Consider the following 23,566-nt stretch of genomic DNA (forward strand, 5'->3'; position numbering starts at 1 on the left):
TGTTCAGATCATCTCTGCCTTCGCCTTGGTCAACACACCCAGAGACTCTCTCCTGTGTTGAAGACTCGCTTGGCTGACATCCCTTCTGGTTCCTGATCCTGCTTGCTGTTCCACTACGCTGATTCTCTGGGTCCCTGAAGTCCTGGCTTGTCTGACTATCCATTCCGGTTACCGAACTCTGACTATGATTTGACTACGTGCTCTGTTTACCTTTTACTATTATTATTAAACAAGTGTGATTTTTGTTTACAAATGTTTTTTATAGCTTTAGTAGCGCGAGAGAATGGATGTGAAATTTTTGTTTTGTTGTGGTATCCTTTGATTTTTAAGGCCATGGCTTCCCCTCCTTTATTTCCCATAGTGTAGTGTTTGGCTTTCTATTTTGTGGGGGATTTGAATGAGTCTAACAGGAATGATCTTGGTTCCTGTCTAAGAAGTATGAGCTTTGATTTAAGGGTGGGGTCGGGATTGATTTGGTTCCCTTTTCTAGGTCCTTAATGGACAATGTGAGGGAGTCTAGACGTTGTGTTCTCTTCCTCTTTTCCCTAGCACTTAATTGTGTAAGAATTCCCCTAATGAACGCTTTATGGGCGTTCCGTAGGGTGGCATTGTCGGTGGCTCCCCTGTTAATTGTAAATAACTCTTCTAGTTGATCATGTAGGTATGTGGCATACGTAGATTGCAGGATGGAGGCATTGGCTCTCCAGATTCTTGTGGTGGATATGGATGGCAGAGTGTCAATAGTAATGGTGAGTGTGTCGGACCAGGTTATTGTAGAGATAGCTGACTCGCTGATGCTGGGTAGCAACCATTTACCTACTAGAAAGTAGTTAATTTGGGTCTATGAGTTGTGGCGATGGAAGAAAAAAGTGTAGTCACGTTCGGTAGTGTGGTGACATCTCCATACATGTATAAGGTATTGTTTCTTTTGAAGGCCCTCATTGGGGGGGGGGGGGGGGGTCTGTTGGATCGGGAGAAAGTGTCTAGTAGGTTGCCCAGTATCATGTTGAAGTCGCCACACAATTTAAGGTGGCTATGTCAGAACTTGTGTATTCTTTTCATAAGTTTGTCAAGACAGTCTGAGAGACTGTCAGTCAGTGTAAAGGATATTGTCGCTATTAGTACGCCATTTTATTTTGCTGGGCCCGAGGCCCTAAATATATGAGGGAAGTTTTTTATTGGTGCAGCGGGGCTCCTTCTTTGTTTTGAAATGTCTCTGGGACTCTTGTGCTGTGTGCCATAGGGAGGCTCTCTTTGCTGGATGATTTAATCGTTTGGTGTTGAGGATAGGAACTTCTGCATCTTGGCTAATGTGAGTATAGCTGGTGAGTTGTGTAAGACAAAGATAAGCATGAGGGTGATCTGTAGCAGTATTCAGCTGATAGTTGAGCCTTTTGGGTCACTGGAGAGAAGACCAGGGTAGTGATCAGAAGGGTGAGAGAGATCTAAACTTATCAGTTGTAATCAATAGGCAGTAATAAAACAGTTTGCTTGCCAACACAAGGAATACAATCAAATTAAGCAAAAAGAAAACTAAAGCAAATCAGCAGTTTTTATATCAAGTGTTGCTGAGGTATGATAGGGTGAACATTTGTGAACTGGTAGCAACGAGCAGAGCACTGAGCCAGAACATAGAACTGTGGAAGTCATAGTATTGGAAACTCTTACTTTGTTGCAGGAGGTTTGTTAACATGGTGGCCAGATGAGGATGGGTCCTGTAGTTAGCTTGTGTTTGTGCTAAGGTGTCGGGGGTGATTCCCCACGCCTGGAGCAAATTGAGACCTTCCTCTACTGTGTAAAAATGTTGTGTTTCTTCCCATTTTTAGTAACAATTATTTTTGTGGGGAAACCCCTTTGGTAGGAATTCTTGTGATTGTTGAGAGGTTTAGTAATGGTGTTCAGCTGGCGTCTAAGCTGGCACATATATTGTGACAGGTCTGCATACAGCTGTAGTTTAGTGTATGGAGCTGGAAGCTCACCAAGGTGCCTCACTTTTGTCAGAAGCTACTCTTTGGTGTGATAAAAATGTATTCTCAGTAGTACATTGCTGGGGAGGTTTAGGTAGACTGTTCTATAATGGTTTCCATAGAAGAAATCTCAGGATGCAGAGTTGAAACTGGCTGTCTAGCATAGGTATTAAGATCAGATGGGAGAATATTTTCAGGTATGCCCCTTATTTTCACATTATTCTAGGTCCACCGTCTTAGCTCTCTTCCATTGTTCATCTTCTGTGTGCTCATGGGCATCTACTAGGTCATTAACTGTTTCTGTAATTTCTCCCATTTGATTTTCAGTTTGAAGTACACTGTCTCCCATTGAGTGCATTTCTGAGGAGAATTTTGTAAACATGGAAGAGATAGCATTGTGAAGGAAACTTTGAACAGAGATGAGCATCTCTTTAATTGTGGTGTTAAGCACTGGTTGATTAGATGTAGGAAATTATGCTATAGGTGATGGCTGTGGTGGTTGTATAGGAGTAACATCTTATAGAGTTCTCTACTCAGTGCTGTGGGGATCAGAATCCAAGTGCATCCATGACATCACTGAGCTGTTGCTAGCAGAGGAGGCTGTAGATGAAGGTTTGCCAGCTGCTGTATCTTTTTGAATGTTTGTTTATTTCTGGTGCATCTGCATCAGGGAGGTCTGTATATGAGCTGTCAGCATAGTTTGTTGGGCCACAGGTGCCATCTTGGATTCAGCGTCTCAGCGCCTGTGTGAAGAATGCTGTTAATTTATTGGGCTGCCTGTAATCCTTCTTCTTGTGAGACATGTTGGGGTAATTCCCTTGATGGTGATGTCTTCAGAGGGTTACAGTCGATAGTGCTGTCCCTGCTATTGATCTCCGGTCGGCGCTGGAGCTGAGTGTTCAGGTGTCCAGTCTGCTCAGCGGCTAGCCACACCCCCAGCTTGATCAATATTGATTATTAAGTTCCATGTTTATTTTATTCTGTTTTTGTTATCTGTCAGTGTTTTTATTCATTAATATTTTTCCTTTGTTAGATTTTTTTTTTGTCCCTCCCCTTTATCCTTGTTTCTTTCCCTTTCCCCTTTCATCATCTTTTTCTTTCTCCTTTTCCTATTTCCTTTATTTTGTTGTCTTTGATGAGTAAATCAGTGATGTCAGGCCTGGGGAGTGGGGTCGAGCTCTACAGAGGCTCTCAAAGGGGGTCAAGGTGTATGGGGTAGGTCAGGATTTTATAATCTGCTGAAGAAAGTGCCTAATTTGTAGGTAGCTATAGTATTCTCACAGGGTAATATCATGAGAATGTAGGACACCAAATGTTAATATCCTAGTAGGGGTAAACAAGGAACGGATATTGACAAATCCATTGTCAGCCCGGTAGGAAAATTGCATAGGGTTTTAGCAACCCGGTGAGAATAATGGGCAGTGAAGAAGGCAAAGTAAGGGGAGATGAGGAGAGATCAAGCCACAGAGAATTTGACTGAATCCCATAGGCGAAGGGAGTGAGTTGAGCACGGTCCAGGTGGCCAGAAGATGAATAGGGGGGGGAGCCAGAGGGGAGAGGAGATAGGTACAGGAGAAGAATCCACAAGATCAATAGTAGCCCATAGTGGCATTTGGTATGTTTCATGGAGGTGGGACAATGGGGCTATACTTGCTGCTGTATTCTACACTTGCAAGTTGGGGACTGAGAAGCCACCATTGATCTGATGGGTATGCAAAACCTGCCTACTAATTTTAGGTCGAGTGGGTCCCCAAATAAATTTCAAAAGCTTGTGTTGATGTATGCATAAAATATGTAAAAGGACTGGGACTGCCAAAACTCTGAAAAGTTTCGGGATATAAGACATACCAACTGCCACTATCCTACCAAACTAGAACAACAGGAGATGAGTCCAGGAAGACACCCTAGCAGTCAGCTTTCTGAACAAAAGTGGAAAATTGGCCTGATGCAATCCATCATACATCGGAGTAAGCCAGATTCCTAAATAAGGCAGAAAGGACAACCAATGAAATGAGAAAGCAGTTTTCAAAGCCGTTAGGTCAGAAGGAGAAAGGCTCATTAACGTTGCTTTATATTTAGTGGGGTTGAAATGAAGACCTGAGAGGGATGCAAAAGTATCTAAAAGGGATAGCAAATTAGGGAGGGCAATTCTAGGGGACGTTAAAGTCATCAAAATGTCATTAGCAAATTTTATTTATTTTTTTTATTTACTTCAGGTACTTATATAGCGCCGTCAATTTACGCAGCGCTTTACATATACATTGTACATTCACATCAGTCCCTACCCTCAAGGAGCTTACAATCTAAGGTCCCTAACTCACCTTCATATACTAGGGATAATTTGGTCAGGATCCAATTAATCTACCAGCATGTCTTTGGAGTGTGGGAGGAAACCCGAGTACCCGGAGGAAACCCACGCAGGCACAGGGAGAACATGCAAACTCCAGGCAGGTAGTGTCGTGGTTGGGATTCGAAGCAGCAACCCTTCTTACTGCTAGGTGATAGTGCTACCCACTACACCACTGTGCCGCAAATAATGATATATTATGGGAAGAACCGTCCATCTCAAGTATGAAGTACTGGAACCATAATGACACAGTACCTGTCATAAGATAAGGCCATAACAAGGTGTCAAAGGCCTTGTTCACATCAAGTGACAAAAGCATTGTTGCCAGAGAGCGACTATGAGCTATATGTTGCAGCTGCATAATTTGTCTGATTGCATATCCCGCCTGTCATTGTGAAACAAAACTTGATCCTTCTTTTTTTTTTCCTTATGTATATATAATCTTTATAATCTTTAAAGAGGAAGTAAACCCTGATGGGTTTACACTGAATTTGATTGACAACAGCGAGAGCCAAGGCTGCCTCGCTGCTATCTCAGCCAATGAATGAGAGTCCCAGACAGCCGAGACTCTTGTGCAACATTGCTGGATCGAGATGGGGCTCAGGTACGTATAGAGGGGGGAGCTGAGATGAAATAAAACCTTCTGACTTTAGAATCACTTTAAAGCCAAGCTCTAGACCAAAATGTGATGCAAATGAATAGCCCATTAAAAAATAAAACTGCTTCTGATGCAATATTCACCTTTAATGCAGAGCTGTTTCTTGCAGTACTACTTGTTCTACTTATTGGTACTAGATGTTTTTTTTTTTTTGCAAAAAAAAAGTTTATTGAAGATCAGTATCATACATTTTAAGAAAAGAATTCCATACCTATAGGAAATTAACATAGATAGTAGCCTGTAACAGTTGTTGCCATTTCTATACAGATAGTAAAGCACCTATAAACTGTGGTTGTACAAGTTTTGCCAAAGTTTGTTTTGAACAATAATGTGTAAGTCATTCGGCAATGACAAACTAATAGGGAGACGGGACAGTCGGGAGGCTGCCCCCCCGGAAGGTGATCATCGAGAGCTTTAAATTATTGCTGTCCGGTGCTATGACCGCTCTATCCCCCCTAGGTTCCCAGACGCCCCACCCCTATGGGCTCTTACTGTGGAGACATCTGGGGTGTTCCCAGGAGCTAGGCATCTAGGTACCGACTCCCTGAACTTTAGGATTCAGGTATCCCTGAGGGGGAGATCGCCTTCCCGACCATCCGTTCTCTACTTAGAGAAAATCAAAACACAATAAAAAGAAACCACCAAAAGAAAAAAAAATACTTCAGTAGTGCTCTTTCAGAAAAGACTATTTGTCAGTTGAGGTACGGGCAGAGTGCCCCGAAAGAGAGGAGATGAAACGTGTGAAAAAGAAGGTGAGGTTAGAGAAGTAGAGGTCAGTGAGGAGGGGAGAGGTTCCGAGACGTATTCTCCATACCAGGAAGGATTGGAATTCCACACAGCGTGGCCCATGGTTCCCAAGTAGTATTAAATCTCTCAATTTTATCAGTCAGTTTTGCTACTATAAGCTCTTGTGCCATAATCCATGAGATTTTCCTTTTGCAAGCCTGAAAGGAGACCAAAGGCTTCTTCCAGGCTTTTGCCAAGGTAATTTTAGCTCCCACCAGTATGAAAAAGGAAAGCACTTCTAAACGTTTAGTCAGATTAGGAATGTATTGATTAAGCAGTGCTATCGTTGGACTAGGGGCGATCATTTCACCCGTCAAGGTACTAATGGTGCAGAAAATTTTCTTCCAGAAGGACCTGATGCGGGGGCAAGTCCACCATACATGAAACATAGAGCCTTCCAGCTCACATCCTCTAAAACAAATCGGGGACGTTCCCGGGTATATTAATGCCAGTCTAGAGGGAACATAATACCACCTATTTATAACTTTTAAGCTGGCTTCCATTAATGATACTTTGCAAATACCTTTGGATGAGCGTAAAGAAAACCGAAACCAATCAGAGGCATTCCAGGAGCAGCCTGTGTCCTCTTCCCAGGCCCGAGCGTAAGCTGGTTTTTCCAAGTTTGATTGAAGTGCTGCATATATTAGGGAGATACCCCCCTCTGGTTCATAGAGTCAGTGCACCATTGCTCATAAGGTGTTATAAAGGGAGGGTCCTTCCTAGTGGACCAGATAGTGTGTAAAAAGTGGGAAATTTGTGTGAATCTGAACTTTTCGGAATCTGGCATGCCTAGATTTTTCTTACATTGGGCCAAAGTAAGTGGACCCTTTGAGGATAGAAAGTGCCCTATGCTGTAAAGGCCCTTGCCTGTCCACCAGCGGAACGCCTTTATATTAAGTCCCGGAGGAAACTTCGGGTTATGAAATAGGTGGGCCAAAGGTCTCAGACTGGAAATCAAAGAGTGATTTGTGTAAAGCTTGGTGCATAAAGCTATCGAGTGGGATAGGGTGGGAGCCATTATAGCTGGCCTACTTCTGGTGTCTGACCATAAGAGGTAATCAATAGTGTTAAGAGGGATCGCTTTCCTTTCCATTGTAACCCAATCCGGTTTGTGGTTTCTGGAGTAAATTATTGACAGTTGTGCTAATTGCGCTGCCTGGTAGTAAGGTACTAGATGTTTTTTAGTCTGACAGTCAGTCTCATTCAGCTCACTTTCTCTGAGCCCAGGGTGTCGTGGACCTCTGTGAGTGAACACTGAAAAAATAAACAGCACAACATGTATTTGTTATGATAACTTCAAAAAATATTGTCAGTAATTGGGAAGGCTCAGAAATGGCTATCAACGTTTTCCAACACATTTAAAATTAGTGTGCCTAATTATTACTTTATAGCTTGTTTATCATAATAACAGTTTTAATTAGGATTTTGTGTTTCAGGAAATGTTTGATGCCACACTGAGAGACCGAGAACTTAGCTTTCAATCTGCACCTGGTACCACCATGTTTCTTCACTGGCTTGTGGGAATGGTTTACGTCTTTTACTTTGCTTCATTCATTTTGTTGCTAAGAGAGGTAAGAGCTGACAGACATTATGGCATTCAGTTTAAAGAGAATCAACAGTAGGAGCCACAGACTTATTTTATTAGCAATCACATAGTGTTTCTCTGTTTAGTAGAGGTAGTTCAAATGTCAAATTAAAAATGGATAGCTGTTTAATGACAATAAGGCATAAGTATATAAGTGTATCCTTCAGAGAAGACATTGATGTGAATGACTGCTTGTTTGATAAAATGTTGCAAAACATGTCAAAGCCACTGTGGTTGATTAACTAAAAGAGATATGTGTAGTTTCAAAGTGCATTTTCACTTTGCAAGCAAGTGTTTGCATCTTATTCATAAGGTGAAACATTGTGAAAAATCATGTTGCAAAGAATACTCAGTTGTGCAAGGGGAGAAAAAATCCACATGATTGGATAATTCTAGTCAACGCAAATTCACCTCCATTCACTAAGTTTAGTAAATTTTCTCCTTGCAAAGGGGATTTTGACAAAGCATAGTGATTGAGGTGGAGATTGAAATCAACACAGATTGGTACTGTGAATACTGTATAGATATAAGGTGCCACGTCCCATTTAAATTGGAAGAAATTTGATAAGAAGAGCTTGGACTTTTTAGGCACAACAACACAAAGGTTGCAAAAATATACATTTATTTAGAGAAAATGACAAACCATGTATAAAATCACACTGATAAAATGAACCAATGAGGGGAATATAAAGCTAGATATAACCAAATTATCACTACATGGAATCTGACAACAAATAGATTTGCTGTATAGTAACAGTGAATCCAAGAGTACGGTTATATTGCAGTGACGTAGTATCTTGCTCTACATGTTATGCACCTTGCGCTTTTTCAGGAGCATTTGAATAACTATTTGAATATAAAGGAAAGAAAGATACATAAACATAGTATCATGAATACAGTTAACACTTCATATGGTCTTCTATTTCACCCATCCCTCCCGTGTGTGGTGGGTAGCCCACAAGGCAACCACACAGACAGTAAAGGCAAACCCGACAACTATGGGGGTGTGCATAATAATAAGAATATAAATAGTATAAAGTGTATAGATGTACCGTATTTATCGGCATATAACACGCACTTTTTTCCCCTGAAAATCAGGGGAAAATTGTGGGTGCGTGTTATAGGCCAATCCCCGCCAATTTTGTGTGATCGGAGCGATCGCGGCGATTGCCACTGACATACACAGCCGTGTGTAAATTCAAATATGGCGCCGAGACTGCAGGGACTCGGCGGAGCCGAGATACACATACCCGAGAGTCCTCGGCTTTTCTCGGGGCCACTTACAGTCCCGCCATTGGACCTGTGTGATGTCCAACATAGGGCGGGACTGGGCGGGACTGTAAGTGGCGCAGAGAAAAGCCGAGGACTCTTGGGTATGTGTATCTCGGCTCCGCCGAGTCCCTGCAGTCTCGGTGCCATATTTGAATTTACACACGGCTGTGTATGTCGGCAGGGATCGCGGCGATCACACAACGCTGCACTGGGGCAAGGCTGCACTGACATGGCTGCACTGACATGGCTGCACTGACATGGCTGCACTGACATGGCCTCACTGACATGGCTGCACTGACATGGCTGCACTGACAAGGCTGCACTGGGGCAAAGCTGCACTGACAAGACTGCAATGGACACTGGGGCAAAGCTGCACTGACAATTCTGCACTGGGGCAAACCTGCACTGACAAGGCTGCAATAGACACTGGAGCAAGGCTGCAGATGGACACCGATAACGCTGCATTGATGGGCATTTTAATGTAAGTTTTTCTTCCTTAAAATTCCCTCCTAAACTTGGGGTGCGTGTTATACGCCGGCGCGTGTTATACACTGATAAATACGGTACTTTAGTGCATAGGGTAAAACAAAAATTGTGTGTAACCCCAGTACTTACAATGAACTATAAAAACACAGAAATATAAAAAGAAGAAGAAAAAAGTGACCAGTCGCATAACTAAATATCAATGGCATGCTTCCATCCCGGATCAATATGTAAAAGGAAAAAAGAGGGGCAAGTGGGACTTTAAATGAAGCATGTCAATTGAAAGTATAATAATGAATACATGTGAGTAAGTAAAATGATTGGATTTAATTTATAGTCAATGACCCCTAGGGGTAGTCCATGATTTTGATGCATACAATACCAATAAAGTAGTATAGATACAGACATAGTCGCATGGATTGATATATAAGCATATTTAGCAGTAACAATCATTGAAGACTCAGTAGTGCAAACAAATTAATGGACATACATATATGCAATTCATAACAGAAATATATGAATTAAAATCGCCAATCAAAATCACAAAATCGCATGAAATTAGCAAAAACTTGATAAAAAATTGATAAATGTCAGGAAATATGATTAGACTTGCTAGGGCATCCTTGGCATCCAAATTGTCTACTTTGAATAGAGAAGTTACTTACAAAATAGCCCAAAAGTCAAGGAGAGTTACCAGCAATGGAATCTGTTAGGGTGTGAGATATAACCGTCTCAACCGGGGTTGAGGCAGGGTGCCCACCATCCTCCCAAAATGATTGGAGGGTGGGCCAGGAGAAACCACAGCCAACTGATTCCTGAGCCCTCAATATACTGGTTAATGGGTTGTAAATGGGAAAATCTGCGAAAAATTGAAGAAAAATGGAATGTGTCAAAGAAAGTGAATTTGGAGTTGAACATGTTGAATGGATGGAAAATAATGACTGAAAGAAATGTGTACTTGGTGCATCTGGGAAAATAAATGTGTGAAAAATGAATAAAGGGGAATGGAGGTAAATTGAATGCATGCACGTGGGAAAAGATAGGAAAAGAAATCCATAGGGAATGTGTGAAGATAGAGGGTGTGGTGCGCTAGGTTAAATAGGTGAGAGGATGGGTATATGTGTACCATAAACAGGAAAAAAGATATAAAAAGTAATAATAAATACCCATGTGTTAAATAGTGGCTGCTTAAACAGAGCGGTCCCTTCCTAGCGAAGCACAGTGAGGGAGTGAACCGTCAGTCTGTCGGTCCCAGCTGATATACTCTGGCCCTGGGCGGGTCCCTGCCAGCGTCATGCATGACTTGATTGGCAGCTGAGAGAGCAATCACAGCTGAGAGTACCTCAGTGGATGCCTGCTCATCACAGCTGTGGGCGTCAGATAGAAAAAAAAAAAAAACAGGCTCCCACCTTGCGGCGTCAATGGACGCCACTCGAGAGGCCAATTTATGCATGGCGCCGATGCGTTGAGATCGGGCCCCAGCTGCCCTGAAATGAATGAGGGGAGGGAGCTGAGCGCATCGCAACCCCGGACAAAGACTGCAAAATATCAAAACACCCCAGCCCATATGCTGGATTTGTATCAATAAGTGGATTCCAGGGAATAATAATCCTGGAATAAATACAAAATAGTTCTCAATAAACTCAAGGGAACACATGTAAAAATATGTTTTATAGTCACGGACTGTTGAAACCGAAACTGTATTGGAAAATTTGTAACTCAGTTAGGATAAGGATACAAAAAGATATTTGAACTAAGGATGAACAAAAATGAATGATGGTGCAACTTGGTCACCTAGGGAGCGGGTGTCTTCCACCCAAAAATAGAAATATAAAAAGAAGAAAGTGACTAGTCGCTTAACTAAATATCAATGGCATGCTTAGATCACTGGTCAATATGTAAAAGGAAAAAAGAGGGGCAAGTGGGACTTTAAATGAAGCATGTCAATTGAAAGTATAATAATGAATACATGTGAGTAGGTAAAATGATTGGATTTAATTTATAGTCAATGACCTCTAGGGGGTAGTCCATGATTTTGATACATACAATACCAATAAAGTAGTATAGATACAGACATAGTCGCATGGTTTGACATATAAGCATATTTAGCAGTAACAATCATTGAAGACTCAGTAGTGCAAACAAATCAATGGACATACATATATGCAATTCATAACAGAAATACATGAATTAAAATCGCCAGTCAAAATCACAAAATCGCATGAAATGAGCAAAAACTCGAAAAAATTGATAAATGTCAGGAATATGATTAGGCTTGCTAGGGCATCCTTGGTTTGAGAACCCGACGCGTTCCTTGGCTTCTTGCCAGTCATCAGGGGTGGGATGCATAATTTAACTGAGAAAAACAAAAGAATATGATAAATATTGATACATGTGGAACCTCAGGCTAATGGAGAAAATTATATCAGAAAAATCCAAATTGTCTACTTTGAATAGAGAAGCTACTTACAAAATAGCCCAAAACACAGGCTCACAGCTGAAAGCGGTGCATACAATTAAACAGGACGGCTGCTGAGGGGTCAGGTATTACCATCAGAAAGTGGAGATCTATGACACATAATGCCAAGTAGGTCAAATAATGGCAGAATAATAAAAAAGTATAACAAACTCACCCGTTATAAACACAATTACTGTCTAAAGAATGGGAGGAGGTATAGGGCCAAAGGTAAATATGGTGGTTGGCAGAAAAAAGGGGAAAAAAAGAGTGCTAGCACAGATCCCCCTTTATAGTAAATAATGCCACAGATTTAGGAAGGGCCATTGATCACAGACTACCCCCAGAGAGAAAAGCGCCGTTGAGTGTACTATCGGGTAATCTAAAAGTAAAAAGAGGGATTGTTCAAACCATATTGTAGAGATAATAAGAAAAGGGCCAGACTTGATGCAGCAAAAGGAAGATAAATTACCTTTAACAGGGAGAAACCTCAAAAATGTGCAGCTGCCTGTATAGTAACACACCGGGTGTGTGTGACTAAATAATACGGTGAGCCAACATACCTATGTATGCACGTCCCATCTGTAATCAACCAATTAGCGTGGAAGCCGAGGTGATGTCATCCAGATCGGCCGTAAAACGTCACTGTGCATGCGCCCTGTCCACAAGGACAGGTTCCCGCGCAGTAGATAGTATGACAGCGCGGGACGCAAGTGGCTAACAGGCAGTGGAGTAAGGGGGACCAGGAGTGAGGACAGCGCCTCCCAGCTGGTCCTCCACACGCCGCATCCTGCAAATGGATATGCAGGATACAGCGCTGGGCAGTCACCATAGTGCTGGGATAGAGCCAAATAGTGCCTGTGGAGGATTGCATGGAGCAGCCACCAGAAGGGGAGGGAGACAAAACTGAACACCAATAATGATCCAAAAGGGTCGCAAATAAGGGTAATAACAATATTAATAAGCAAATATACATAACATACAAAGAAAAATTGTCCAATGCCTGAGTGACAGTCTTGTAGCAATTCACTCATGTAGTATACTGTATTATAAACAACAAAGACAAATATGTATCAAATAGAGGAAAGCATGAAATAGAGGCAAAGGTCAATTGCCAATCTTAAGAGGGCTTGGATGTGTGCAGGGTATGTTGATGAAATGACAGGTTAAGGGCACCTATTGAATGAAGTTTAGAATAAAGGTAGGTATTAATGGGTGTTACAATCAGATTGAACTGAGAGGCAAATTGATAAAAAAGGGACAAAAACAGGGATAATGACCAGAACGAACAAAATATTAAATATATTTACATTCTATCCGATGAGGGATGTAGGGACCATGGTGGAGATTGAGTTCTGATTACTTCAATCATCCAGTTCGTGTGCAAACATTCAGGGCCCTGCCACCTTAGGTATTCTTTGGAAAGTGCATTTTCACTGTGTTGGACCGCATATGTGAAAATGCACTTTAAAAGTGAATATGTTCTAGTCCGTGATCAAGCTGCTAATATTTTGAGTAACTTGTTGGAAGATGGATCCAAAGTTTAATCCCCACTCTTTTCAGTGGCACCTATCCATGTGTAGGTCAACTGCATCATCTTCTTTTTTTTTTTTCTTGTTTGATTTTACTAGCATACAAATGACAGGCAAAAAATAAACAAAGGAAAAACTCCAGAAGGGTCTTAACAGAAAGTACAAAGAAATATACATATGTGTAGTTCAAGAATGTAGTCACATTGAATTAGGATAATGAAATATCCATGATCATCATACTGACAAAAATTTAGCATCACATAGATATAAATGATATAGATTTTGATTAAACAATAGAAAGCAACAGCTGCAGTATCGCACAAAAGTGAGTACACCCCTCACGTTTTTGTAAATATTTTATTATATTGTTTCATGTGACAACACTGAAGAAATTACACTTTGTTACAATGTAAAGTAGTGAATGTACAGATTGTATAACAGTGTAAATTTGTTGTCCCCTCAAAATAACGCAACACACAACCATTAATGTCTAAACCGCTGGCAACAAAAGTGAGTACACCCCTAAGTGAAAATGTCCAAATTGGACCCAAAGTGTCAATATTTTGTGTGGCCACCATTATTTTCCAGCACTGCCTTAACCCTCTGGGGCATGGAGTTCACCAGAGCTTCACAGGTTGCCACTAGAGTCCTCTTCCACTCCTTCATGATGACATTACAGAGCTGGTGGATGTTGGAGACCTTGTGCTCCTCCACCTTCCATTTGAGGATGCTCCACAGATGCTCAATAGGGTTTAGGTCTGGAGACATGCTTGGCCAGTCCATCACCTTTATCCTCAGCTTCTTTAGCAAGGCAGTGGTCGTCTTGGAGGTGTGTTTGGGGTCTTCATCATGTTGGAATACTGCCCTGCGGCCCAGTCTTGGAAGGGAGGGGATTAAGCTCTGCTTCAGTATGTCACAGCACATGAAATAAAGGGGTTGGGAGCCTGATCCCCAGCCAGGTTTCACCAAGAGGAAAAAAAGGGGGCAATTGGACTATTTCAGTACAGTGCAGTGAGGATGAATTCAAATGTATGGACAATTGTATAAAATAGTACAAAAGTTTATTAATACATAACAAAAAAATCAGTTACAAATTAAAAACATGGGTAACAGTCCATGTGTATCACCAAAATAATACTTCCCAAGTGGGGAAGATCACAGTGGGATAGTTGATCACGGATAGAATCTCAACTAGTTTTGCGGACTGAGCCGCTTCATCAGGAAGATATCTGTTCCCGGTTTGCTGATGACAAGCAGACTAAGGACATGGATTACTGGAACTTTTTGGGTTCAGATGGTGCCAAGCATGTGTGGTGGCAACCAGGTGAGGGGTACAAAGACAAGTGTGTCTTGCCTACAGTCAAGCATGGTGGTAGGAGTGTCATGGTCTGGGGCTGCATGAGTGCTGCTGCCACTGGGGAGCTACAATTCATTGAGGGAACCATGAATGCCAACATGTACTGTGACCTAGAGAAATATGAGTAGCCTCTACAGTCAGTATTAATGAGTAGACAAAGTGAAGAAACAAGGGTTGTACCATCATGCAAAGATTTAGAAATAAATGGGTTGGGAGCCTGATCCTGAGTGTACAGCTTGTATAACAGTGTAAGTTTGATGCCCCCTCAAAATAACTCAACACACAGCCTTATTGTCTAAACCAGGGGTCTTCAAACTGCGGCCCTCCAGGTGTTCAGGAACTACAATTCCCATCATGCCTAGTCATGTCTGTGAATGTCAGAGTTTTACAATGCCTCATGGGATGTGTAGTTCTGCAACAGCTGGAGGGCCATAGTTTGAGGTCTAAACCACTGGCAACAAAAGTGAAAATGTCCAAATTGGGCCCAATTAGCCATTTTCCCTCCCCAGTGTCATGTTACCTGTTAGTGTTACAAGGTCTCAGGTGTAAATGGAGAGCAGGAAGAAATTACACTTTGCTACAATGTAAAGTAGTGTGTACAGCTGTCCCCTCAAAATAACTCAACGCACAACCATTAATGTCTAAACGGCTGGCAACAAAAGTGAGTACACCCCAGAGTGAAAATGTCTAAATTGTTAGTGTTACAAGGTCTCAGATGTGAATGGGGAACAGGTGTGTTACATTTTGTGTTATTGCTCTCTCACACTCATACTGGTCACTGGAACATGAGACCTCATGGCAAAGAACTTTCTGAGGATCTGAAAAAAAAAGAATTGTTGCTCTACATAAAGATGGCCTAGGCCAGTGATGGCAAACCTTGGCACCCTAGATCTTTTGGAACTACATTTCCCATGATGCTCAACTACACTGCAAAGTGTATGAGCATCATGGGAAATGTAGTTCCAAAACATCTGGGGTGCCAAGGTTCGCCATCACTGGCCTAGGCTATAAGAAGATTGCCAAGACCCTGAAACTGAGCTGCATCACGGTGGCCAAGACCATACAGTGGTTTAACAGGACAGGTTCCACTCAGAACAGGCCTCGCCATGGTCGACCAAAGAAGTTGAGTGCACATGCTCAGCGCCCTATCCAATAATTGTCTTTGGGAAATAGACGTATGAGTGCTGCCAGCATTGCTGCAGAGATTGAAGGAGTGGGGGGTCAGCCTGTCAGTGCTCAGACCATATGCCACAAACTGCATCAAATTGATCTGCATGTCTGTCGTCCCAGAAGGAAGCCTCTTCTAAAGATGATGCACAAGACAGCCCGCAAACGGTTTGGATTACTGGAACCATGTCCTGTGGTCTGATGAGACCAAGATAAACTTATTTGGTTCAGATGGTGATAAGTGTGTGTGGCGGCAAACAGGTGAGGAGTACAAAGACAAGTGTGTCTTGCCTACAGTCAAGCATGGTGGTAGGAGTGTCATGCTGTGGGGTTGCATGAGTGCTGCCGGCACTGGTGAGCTACAGTTCATTGAGGGAACCATGAATCCCAACATGTACTGTGACATACTGAAGCAGAGCATGATCCTCCCCCCTCCCCCCAGAGACTGGGCCGCAGGTCAGTATTCCAACATAACGACCCCAGACACACCTCCAAGACAACCACTGCCTTGCTAAAGAAGCTGAGGGTAAAGGTGATGGACTGGCCTAGCATGTCTCCAGACCTAAACCCTGTTGAGCATCTGTGGGGCATCCTCAAATGGAAGGTGGAGGAGCACAAGGTCTCTAACATCCACCAGCTCCGTGATGTCAGTGGAAGAGGACTCCAGTGGCAACCTGTGAAGCTCTGGTGAACTCCATGCCCAAGAGGGTTAAGGCAGTGCTGGAAAATAATGGTGGCCACACAAAATATTGACACTTTGGGCCCAATTTGGACATTTTCACTTAGGAGTGTACCGTATATACTCGAGTATAAGTCGAGATTTTCAGCCCTTTTTTTGGGGCTGAAAGTGCCCCCACTGCCATCTGCCTACATGATCAGCGTGTTATGCAGGCAGACGGCGGCCAGCATTGAACTCATGTTCGACTGGAACATCGGCTGTTCGCCGAACAGCGAACAATTTGGGGTGTTCGCGGCAAATTCGAAAGCCGCGGAACATCCTTTAAAAGTCTATGGGTGAAATCAAAAGTGCTAATTTTAAAGGCTTATATGCATGGTATTGTCATAAAAAGTGTTTGGGGACCTGGGTCCTGCCCCAGGGGACATGGATCAATGCAAAAAAGTTTCAAAAACGGGCGTTTTTTCGGGAGCAGTGATTTTAATAATGCTTAAAGTGAAACAATAAAAGTTTAATATTCCTTTAAATTTCGTACCTGGGGGGGTGTCTGTAGTATGCCTGTAAAGGGGCGCTCGTTTCCAGTGTTTAGAACAGTCTGACAGCAAAATGACATTTCAAAGGAAAAAAAGTCATTTAAAGCTACTCGCGGCTATTAATGAATTGCCGGTCCGACAATACACATAAAAGTTCATTGATAAAAACGGCATGGGATTCCCCCACAGGGTAACCCCGAACCAAAATTAAAAAAAAAATGGCGTGGGGGTCCCCCTAAATTTCCATACCAGGCCCTTCACGTCTGGTATGGATTTTAAGGGGAACCCCAGCGCCAAAATTAAAAAAAAATGGCGTTGGGTCCCCCCAAAAATCCATACCAGACCCTTATCTGAGCATGCAACCTGGCAGGCCGCAGGAAAAGGGAGGACAAGAGAGCGCCCCCCCCCCCTCCTGAACCGTACCAGGCCACATGCCCTCAACATTGGGAGGGTGCTATGGGGTAGCCCCCCACAGCACCTTGTCCCCATGTTGATGGGGACAAGGGCCTCATCCCCACAACCCTTGCCCGGTTGTTGTGGGGGGTCTGCAGGTGGGGGGCTTATCGGAATCTGGAAGCCCCCTTTAACAAGGGGACCCCCAGATCCCCCCTGTGTGAAATGGTAAGGGGGTACACCTACCCCTACCATTTCACAAAAAAAGTGTCAAAAATGTTAAAAATGACAAGAGACAGTTTTTGACAATTCCATTGTTTAAATGCTTCTTCTTTCTTCTATCTTCTATCTTCCTTCGGTTTCTTCCTCCATCTTCTTCTGGCTCTTCTGGTTCTTCCTCCGGTGTTTTCGTCCGGCATCTTCCTCCGCGGTGTCTTCTTCCCTTCTTCTCCTCGGGCCGCTCCGCATCCATGATGGGAGGCTCCCGCTGTGTGACGCTTCTCGTCTTCTGAGGGTTCTTAAATGAGGGCGGGGCCACCTGGTGACCCCGCCCCCTCTGACGCACGGGGACTTCCCTGTGGCATTCCATGTGACATCAGAAGGGGCGGGGTCACCCGTTACGTAACAGGTGACCCCGCCCCCTCTGACATCACGGGGAATGCCACAGGGAAGTCCCCGTCAAGTCCCCATGCGTCAGAGGGGGGCGGGGTCACCGGTGGCCCCGCCCTCCGTTATTTAAGAAACGTCAGAAGACGAGAAGCCTCAAACAGCAGGAGCCTCCCATCATGGATGCGGAGCGGCCCGAGGAGAAGAAGGGAAGAAGACGCCGTGGAGGAAGATGCCAGACGAGAACACCAGAGGAAGAACCAGAAGAAGATGGAGGAAGAAACCGATGGAAGATAGAAGAAAGAAGAAGCATTTAAACAAAGGGATTGTCAAAAACGGTCTCTTGTCAGTTTTAACATTTTTGACACTTTTTTGTGAAATGGTAGGGGTACTTTTGTACCCCCTTACCATTTCACACAGGGGAGGGGCGGGATCTGGGGGTCCCCTTTGACTTGGTTAAATTGATGATAGGCAACTCCTATCCTCATATTGATTAGTGGTTCCAAATTAATAATAACTACTGCAGTAGGGAACAGACACAAAAGATACGCTCAGCATCTTTCCAAATAACTGTTCTGCTTTATTATGACGCAGTTGAAGGTTTTTATGCACATGATTACGTAGGTATCACATTAATATTACAATTGTATGTTTATGGTAACAAGGGGCGTTACATAGGCAGGCTTATTCTAATCAGGACTCGAAAGAATGTAAACATTTACTGAAAACATTATTAGTGCTGTGTGCACAGTGAGGGCAGTGTGCAATACATACAAAATACAATACAATTATATACAGAACTTACAAATTTCCATTACAGTCTCCCCTCTTTTGATCAATATTTTGATCACTAACCATACCTGCTATCACCTTTAACCTGGAACCTCCACACGCTTAGGTAGAGGTAGTCCTGGCCAAAGAGGCAAAAAACTCCATTGTGGAGAAAACAATAGCTGAGCAACTTTTTCATTATAAAATGACTTTTGTGAAAGTCAAATGATTGATAAGACATATTTACAAAGTACTGGCTGTACACTCCTGTGGCCAGAATGGCCTTCTAGCTGAATTGTTGGCACGCTGACTTATCAGCATATGTAAACACAGACAATTCTACATAAAATGGAAGACGTACAAAAGACAAATATGACTTCAACATGGCTAAACTATTTTTCAAATATATATATCTCTTACAATTAAAGTAATTGAATCAAAAAGTACCCTAGACTGTGATCACAAGAGGGAAACAAATCAAACACAGAAATTTCTTTAATTAAGTCATTTTTGCAGTGTCTGGTGTGGATCCAGGTGACTTTTCCTTCAAGTTTTGCAAAAACTGTACATGAAATAGATGCTGTATTGAGTCTCCAAACTTTTCCTTATATATAAATGTCTCTTAACAATCCAAAAGTCACCTGGCTTTAGTTTTAGATCCTTCCAAACTTTTAGGATCTGGTATTGGGGAGAAAACACATAAATGAGTTTGTCAAAAAACCTTAAAAGATCAGCAACATTCTCTGTGAGATCCAAATGGAAGACTTCAGCTGCTGAGACAAAATATAAGCAGGTGAGCAACACACTCCCAAACCATATCCCATAGGGAGAGAGTCCAACATCCCCCTTAGGGGCTGGATAAAATAGAAGAAAACATTCAGGCAAAAGTTTTCTAGTTTCTTACTCTACTTTATCCGCTACGTTGTAGACAGTAGGGGGTGTAAAAATAAAACCTCAAAACTTCTAATAAGGACTCTCCTATAAAAATGATTTCCTCTGTTACTCTCTGTACTTTCTGGCACTCTGTACTTACAAACTACTTCTGGTAACACTTTTTACTGTGGCCTTTGCAGTAGCATTTGCCACTGGACATCCAAAAAACATGTCCATACAGACAAAATGCATACTCGTAAGATCCTGACTTGGGCATCTGGATATATCTTTTTGTAATCTCTGGAAGAGATGTTCAGCTTTTGGTAACACCTTTGGTAACAGGTAAAACAAGAAGTGGTATGTTATAAAAACAACTGTGGAGAACCCTGGCTCTATCCCACGCTCATTTACTAAGGCAGCCATAACTGCTTGTGACTGATGACACGGTCCATGTGTCAAGCTGAAGGGAAAAGAGTGGCTGGCAGACATAAATGATCACCTTTTCCAAAGTCCTGTTTCATAAGAAGTTGCCCCCTGTGGACCACTTGTTCTTCTCGTTCTGGGGTCCTTAAAGTTGTATTATTAATCCCAGCTATACTGGGCCAGAACTAGGGTGGAATCTGTGAGTTGCACAAACCCATCAAGTGTCCGGGGCTGTAAATGCAGCATCCTTAGTCACCTGGTCTGCTTCCATGTGTGAAAGTTAATATGGCTACCTCAGCAAGAAGCTGGAAGGCTGAAAACAGCCAATCAAATTAACTTGGAATGCTTGATTGGTTTACCTGCCGAAGTAAAAACAAACTTCTGGCCCTTCAAATGGAACCAAAAGCTCTCTATATCTCATCTATCTATATAAATATACACTCACTCTTTTTATAGCTCACAGGCTTTGCTAAAACATGGAGCTCTGCTTCTTGAGCTGGGCAAAAAGGATCCAATGACTTTGAATACAGGGTATCCTTCTGGGTGATAAACTGCATACTCAAATCTACAAAAAATGTAATATCTGGGTCTTCAGGGAGTGTGTCCTGCACTGGGCTCACAGCAGCTGATTCCCACATCAATTTAACACACGTGTCTTCCTTTGTCTCCAGCCTCCTCCAATAGAGGCAATAAGTTTTCATTGTTAGATTTGTACATAAACAAAATCATATTTTAAACCTTTCATTACAAATTTCCCCATTAACCTGAATTTCATTTCCAACCAAAGGTTGTCTAAACCAGTTTCAATATATCTATATTATTAATAAAATTGTTAAACTCATATTAGAAATAATACTCATTATTACTTAATTTTACTTAATTTCCCTTTTTTACATGCAGTGTTTCCACTATCAAAGGATATTCAATGTGTGCAATACACGGTTAAATGTAACCTTCATTTTACCATGTTTGGAAAACAGATTCAAAATAATTGTGATCACATTGTTTATCATTAGATACGTTAACCTGGCACATGTTTTCTCTAAAAAACTGGAATTGGCATGGTGTCCTTCCAGCTTATCACTGACCTCTCAGGGACATTCTTTCATGAGAGCACAAAGGAGGGGGTCACATCTGCATACATGACACACACAAGCAATAGAACTAAAGGTCCCAGCATTCGCACACACATACACCAATATCTCTCTAAAATCATTTACTTTTTCCCATTTGTACACAACACATGCATATCATTCTCTCACTTTCTTTTAACTCTTTAATATTTCCCTGCATAAATTCTGCTTTCCTTATTTTGTTCAGAAATCCTTTATATCTAGCTTCTATGATCAGACGGTCAGCCAGAGTGCTCATCCCATCTTCCCTCTCTGAAAACATATAAAGTATTCTGTTTTACCTCTCATTTCTCTGTTTCTGATTCTAATAGTTGTAGTGCCTGACCCCAAATTCATCCCACAACTTAACATGAAAATGTCCCTTTTCTGTCTAGTGTTAATGTCACCCTTGATCCATCCTGCTCACATAGATAGCTGTTTCTCTAGCTGTTTACTCTGCATGATTCTTAGTCCCTGTGGATCTTTGGTAACCCAGTTACCCATTGTGGATCCATGTCCACTCTAACCATTAATCTAGGGGCTCAGTATAGGCGGAACCGCACCTTTGGTTTATATATAGCGCTCCTCTTGCGCTGGGCATTTTTGAGGGTCTCTCACCCTTCATTCCCTTACTTAATTCAATGCCCATAATGACTGGCCAGTCTTCTCTCTTCTCTACATGTGCCTATACCTTCTTGTCTCTAAACTACTTTATCTAGCAGATGTACTACATATACCTGTGAACAGCACTATTCTTCCCTTTCTTTTCTATAACACTCCGATGGACAATAGACAGGGACAACATAACATATAACCACCAATCAATACAGTTCGATTAAGGGGAGTAAAATAGGTACCCTTTGTCCCGAAAATGCCTTACTGATCAAGGAAGTCTGATAACTCAAATGTAAGCAAAAGGCTTACCTCAGCCGGCTGATTATCAGAAATTCCCGGATCGTCTCAAGCTCCTCGTTTCGGATACTCAGGGTCACCTGGAATCCCCTCCTGGCTGGCTCGCCATGCTGACTTGGTTAAATTGATGATAGGCAACTCCTATCCTCATACTGATTAGTGGTTCCAAATTAATAATAACTACTGCAGTAGGGAACAGACACAAAAGATACGCTCAGCATCTTTCCAAATAACTGTTCTGCTTTATTATGACGCAGTTGAAGGTTTTTATGCACATGATTACGTAGGTATCACATTAATATTACAATTGTATGCTTATGGTAACAAGGGGCGTTACATAGGCAGGCTTATTCTAATCAGGACTCGAAAGAATGTAAACATTTACTGAAAACATTATTAGTGCTGTGTGCACAGTGAGGGCAGTGTGCAATACATACAAAATACAATACAATTATATACAGAACTTACAAATTTCCATTACACCTTGTTAAAGGGGGCTTCCAGATTCTGATAACCCCCCCGTCGCAGACCCCCATAACCACCGGGCAAGGGTTGTGGGGATGAGGCCCTTCTCCCCATCAACATGGGGACAAGGAGCTTTGGGGGGCTACCCCAAAGCATCCTCCCAATGTTGAGGGCATGTGGCCTGGTACGGTTCAGGAGGGGGGGCGCTCTCGTCCCCCCCTCTTTCACTGCGGCCTGCCAGGTTGCGTGCTCGGATAAGGGTCTGGTATGGATTTTTGGGGGGACCCCATGCCATTTTTTTTTTTATTTGGGCCGGGGTTCCCCTTAATACCCATACCAGACCTAAAGGGCCTGGTATGGAATTTAGGGGGACCCCCCACGCCATTTTTTTTTAAATTTTGGTTAGGGGTTCCCCTGTGGGGAATTCCCATGCCGTTTTTATCAATGAACTTTTATGTGTATTGTTGGACCGGCAATTCATTATTAGCCGCGAGTAGTTTTAAATGACTTTTTTTCCTTTGAGATGTCGTTTTGCTGTCAGACTGTTCTAAACACGGGAAACATGCGCCCCTTTACAGGCATACTATAGACACCCCCCAGGTACGAAATTTAAAGGAATATTACACTTTTATTGTTTCACTTTAAGCATTATTAAAATTACTGCTCCCAAAAAAACGTCTGTTTTTAAAACTTTTTTTTTTAATTGATCCATGTCCCCTGGGGCCAGGACCCAGGTAACCAAACACTTTATGACAATAACTTGCATATAAGCCTTTAAAATGAGCACTTTTGATTATTCATGTTCGTGTCCCAAGGACTTTAACGGTGTTCGCACAAATTTTTTGCCTGTTCGCATGTTCTGGTGCAAACTGAACAGGGGGTGTTCGTCTCATCCCTATAGGTGACACATGCACAGGACACATGCACACATACACAGGGACACATGCACAGGACACAGGTAGGTGACACATGCACAGGACTAAGGTAGGTGACACATGCACAGGACACAGGTAGGTGACACATGCACAGGACACAGGTAGGTGATACATGCACAGGACACATGCACAGGACACAGGGAGGTATACAGCTTCAGATGCATTGTTGACCCTCTTTTTCCACTTACAGTAGCTGCTGCATTTCTCAACCTCGGCTTATACTTGGGTCAATACGTTTTTCCCAGTTTTTTGTGGTAA

General features: G+C 42.5%; 1 protein-coding gene across 4 annotated transcripts in view; it reads left to right on the plus strand.

The window, feature by feature from the left end:
- The window catches only part of MARCHF6 (membrane associated ring-CH-type finger 6), a 1,314,422-nt gene that overhangs the window by 711,644 nt on the left and 579,212 nt on the right, over nucleotides 1-23,566 (plus strand). For all 4 annotated transcript variants that reach the window (XR_012244456.1, XM_073630743.1, XM_073630744.1 and 1 more), the window contains one exon: nucleotides 7,195-7,329. Coding sequence is in view for 3 of the 4 variants with exons in the window: in XM_073630743.1 (XP_073486844.1) it covers nucleotides 7,195-7,329 (135 nt within the window). In the remaining variant the exon portion in view is untranslated. The remainder of the gene's footprint in view (nucleotides 1-7,194; nucleotides 7,330-23,566) is intronic.

Source organism: Aquarana catesbeiana, linkage group LG05 (assembly GCF_042186555.1).
Source record: "Aquarana catesbeiana isolate 2022-GZ linkage group LG05, ASM4218655v1, whole genome shotgun sequence".
Lineage (NCBI taxonomy): Eukaryota > Metazoa > Chordata > Amphibia > Anura > Ranidae > Aquarana > Aquarana catesbeiana.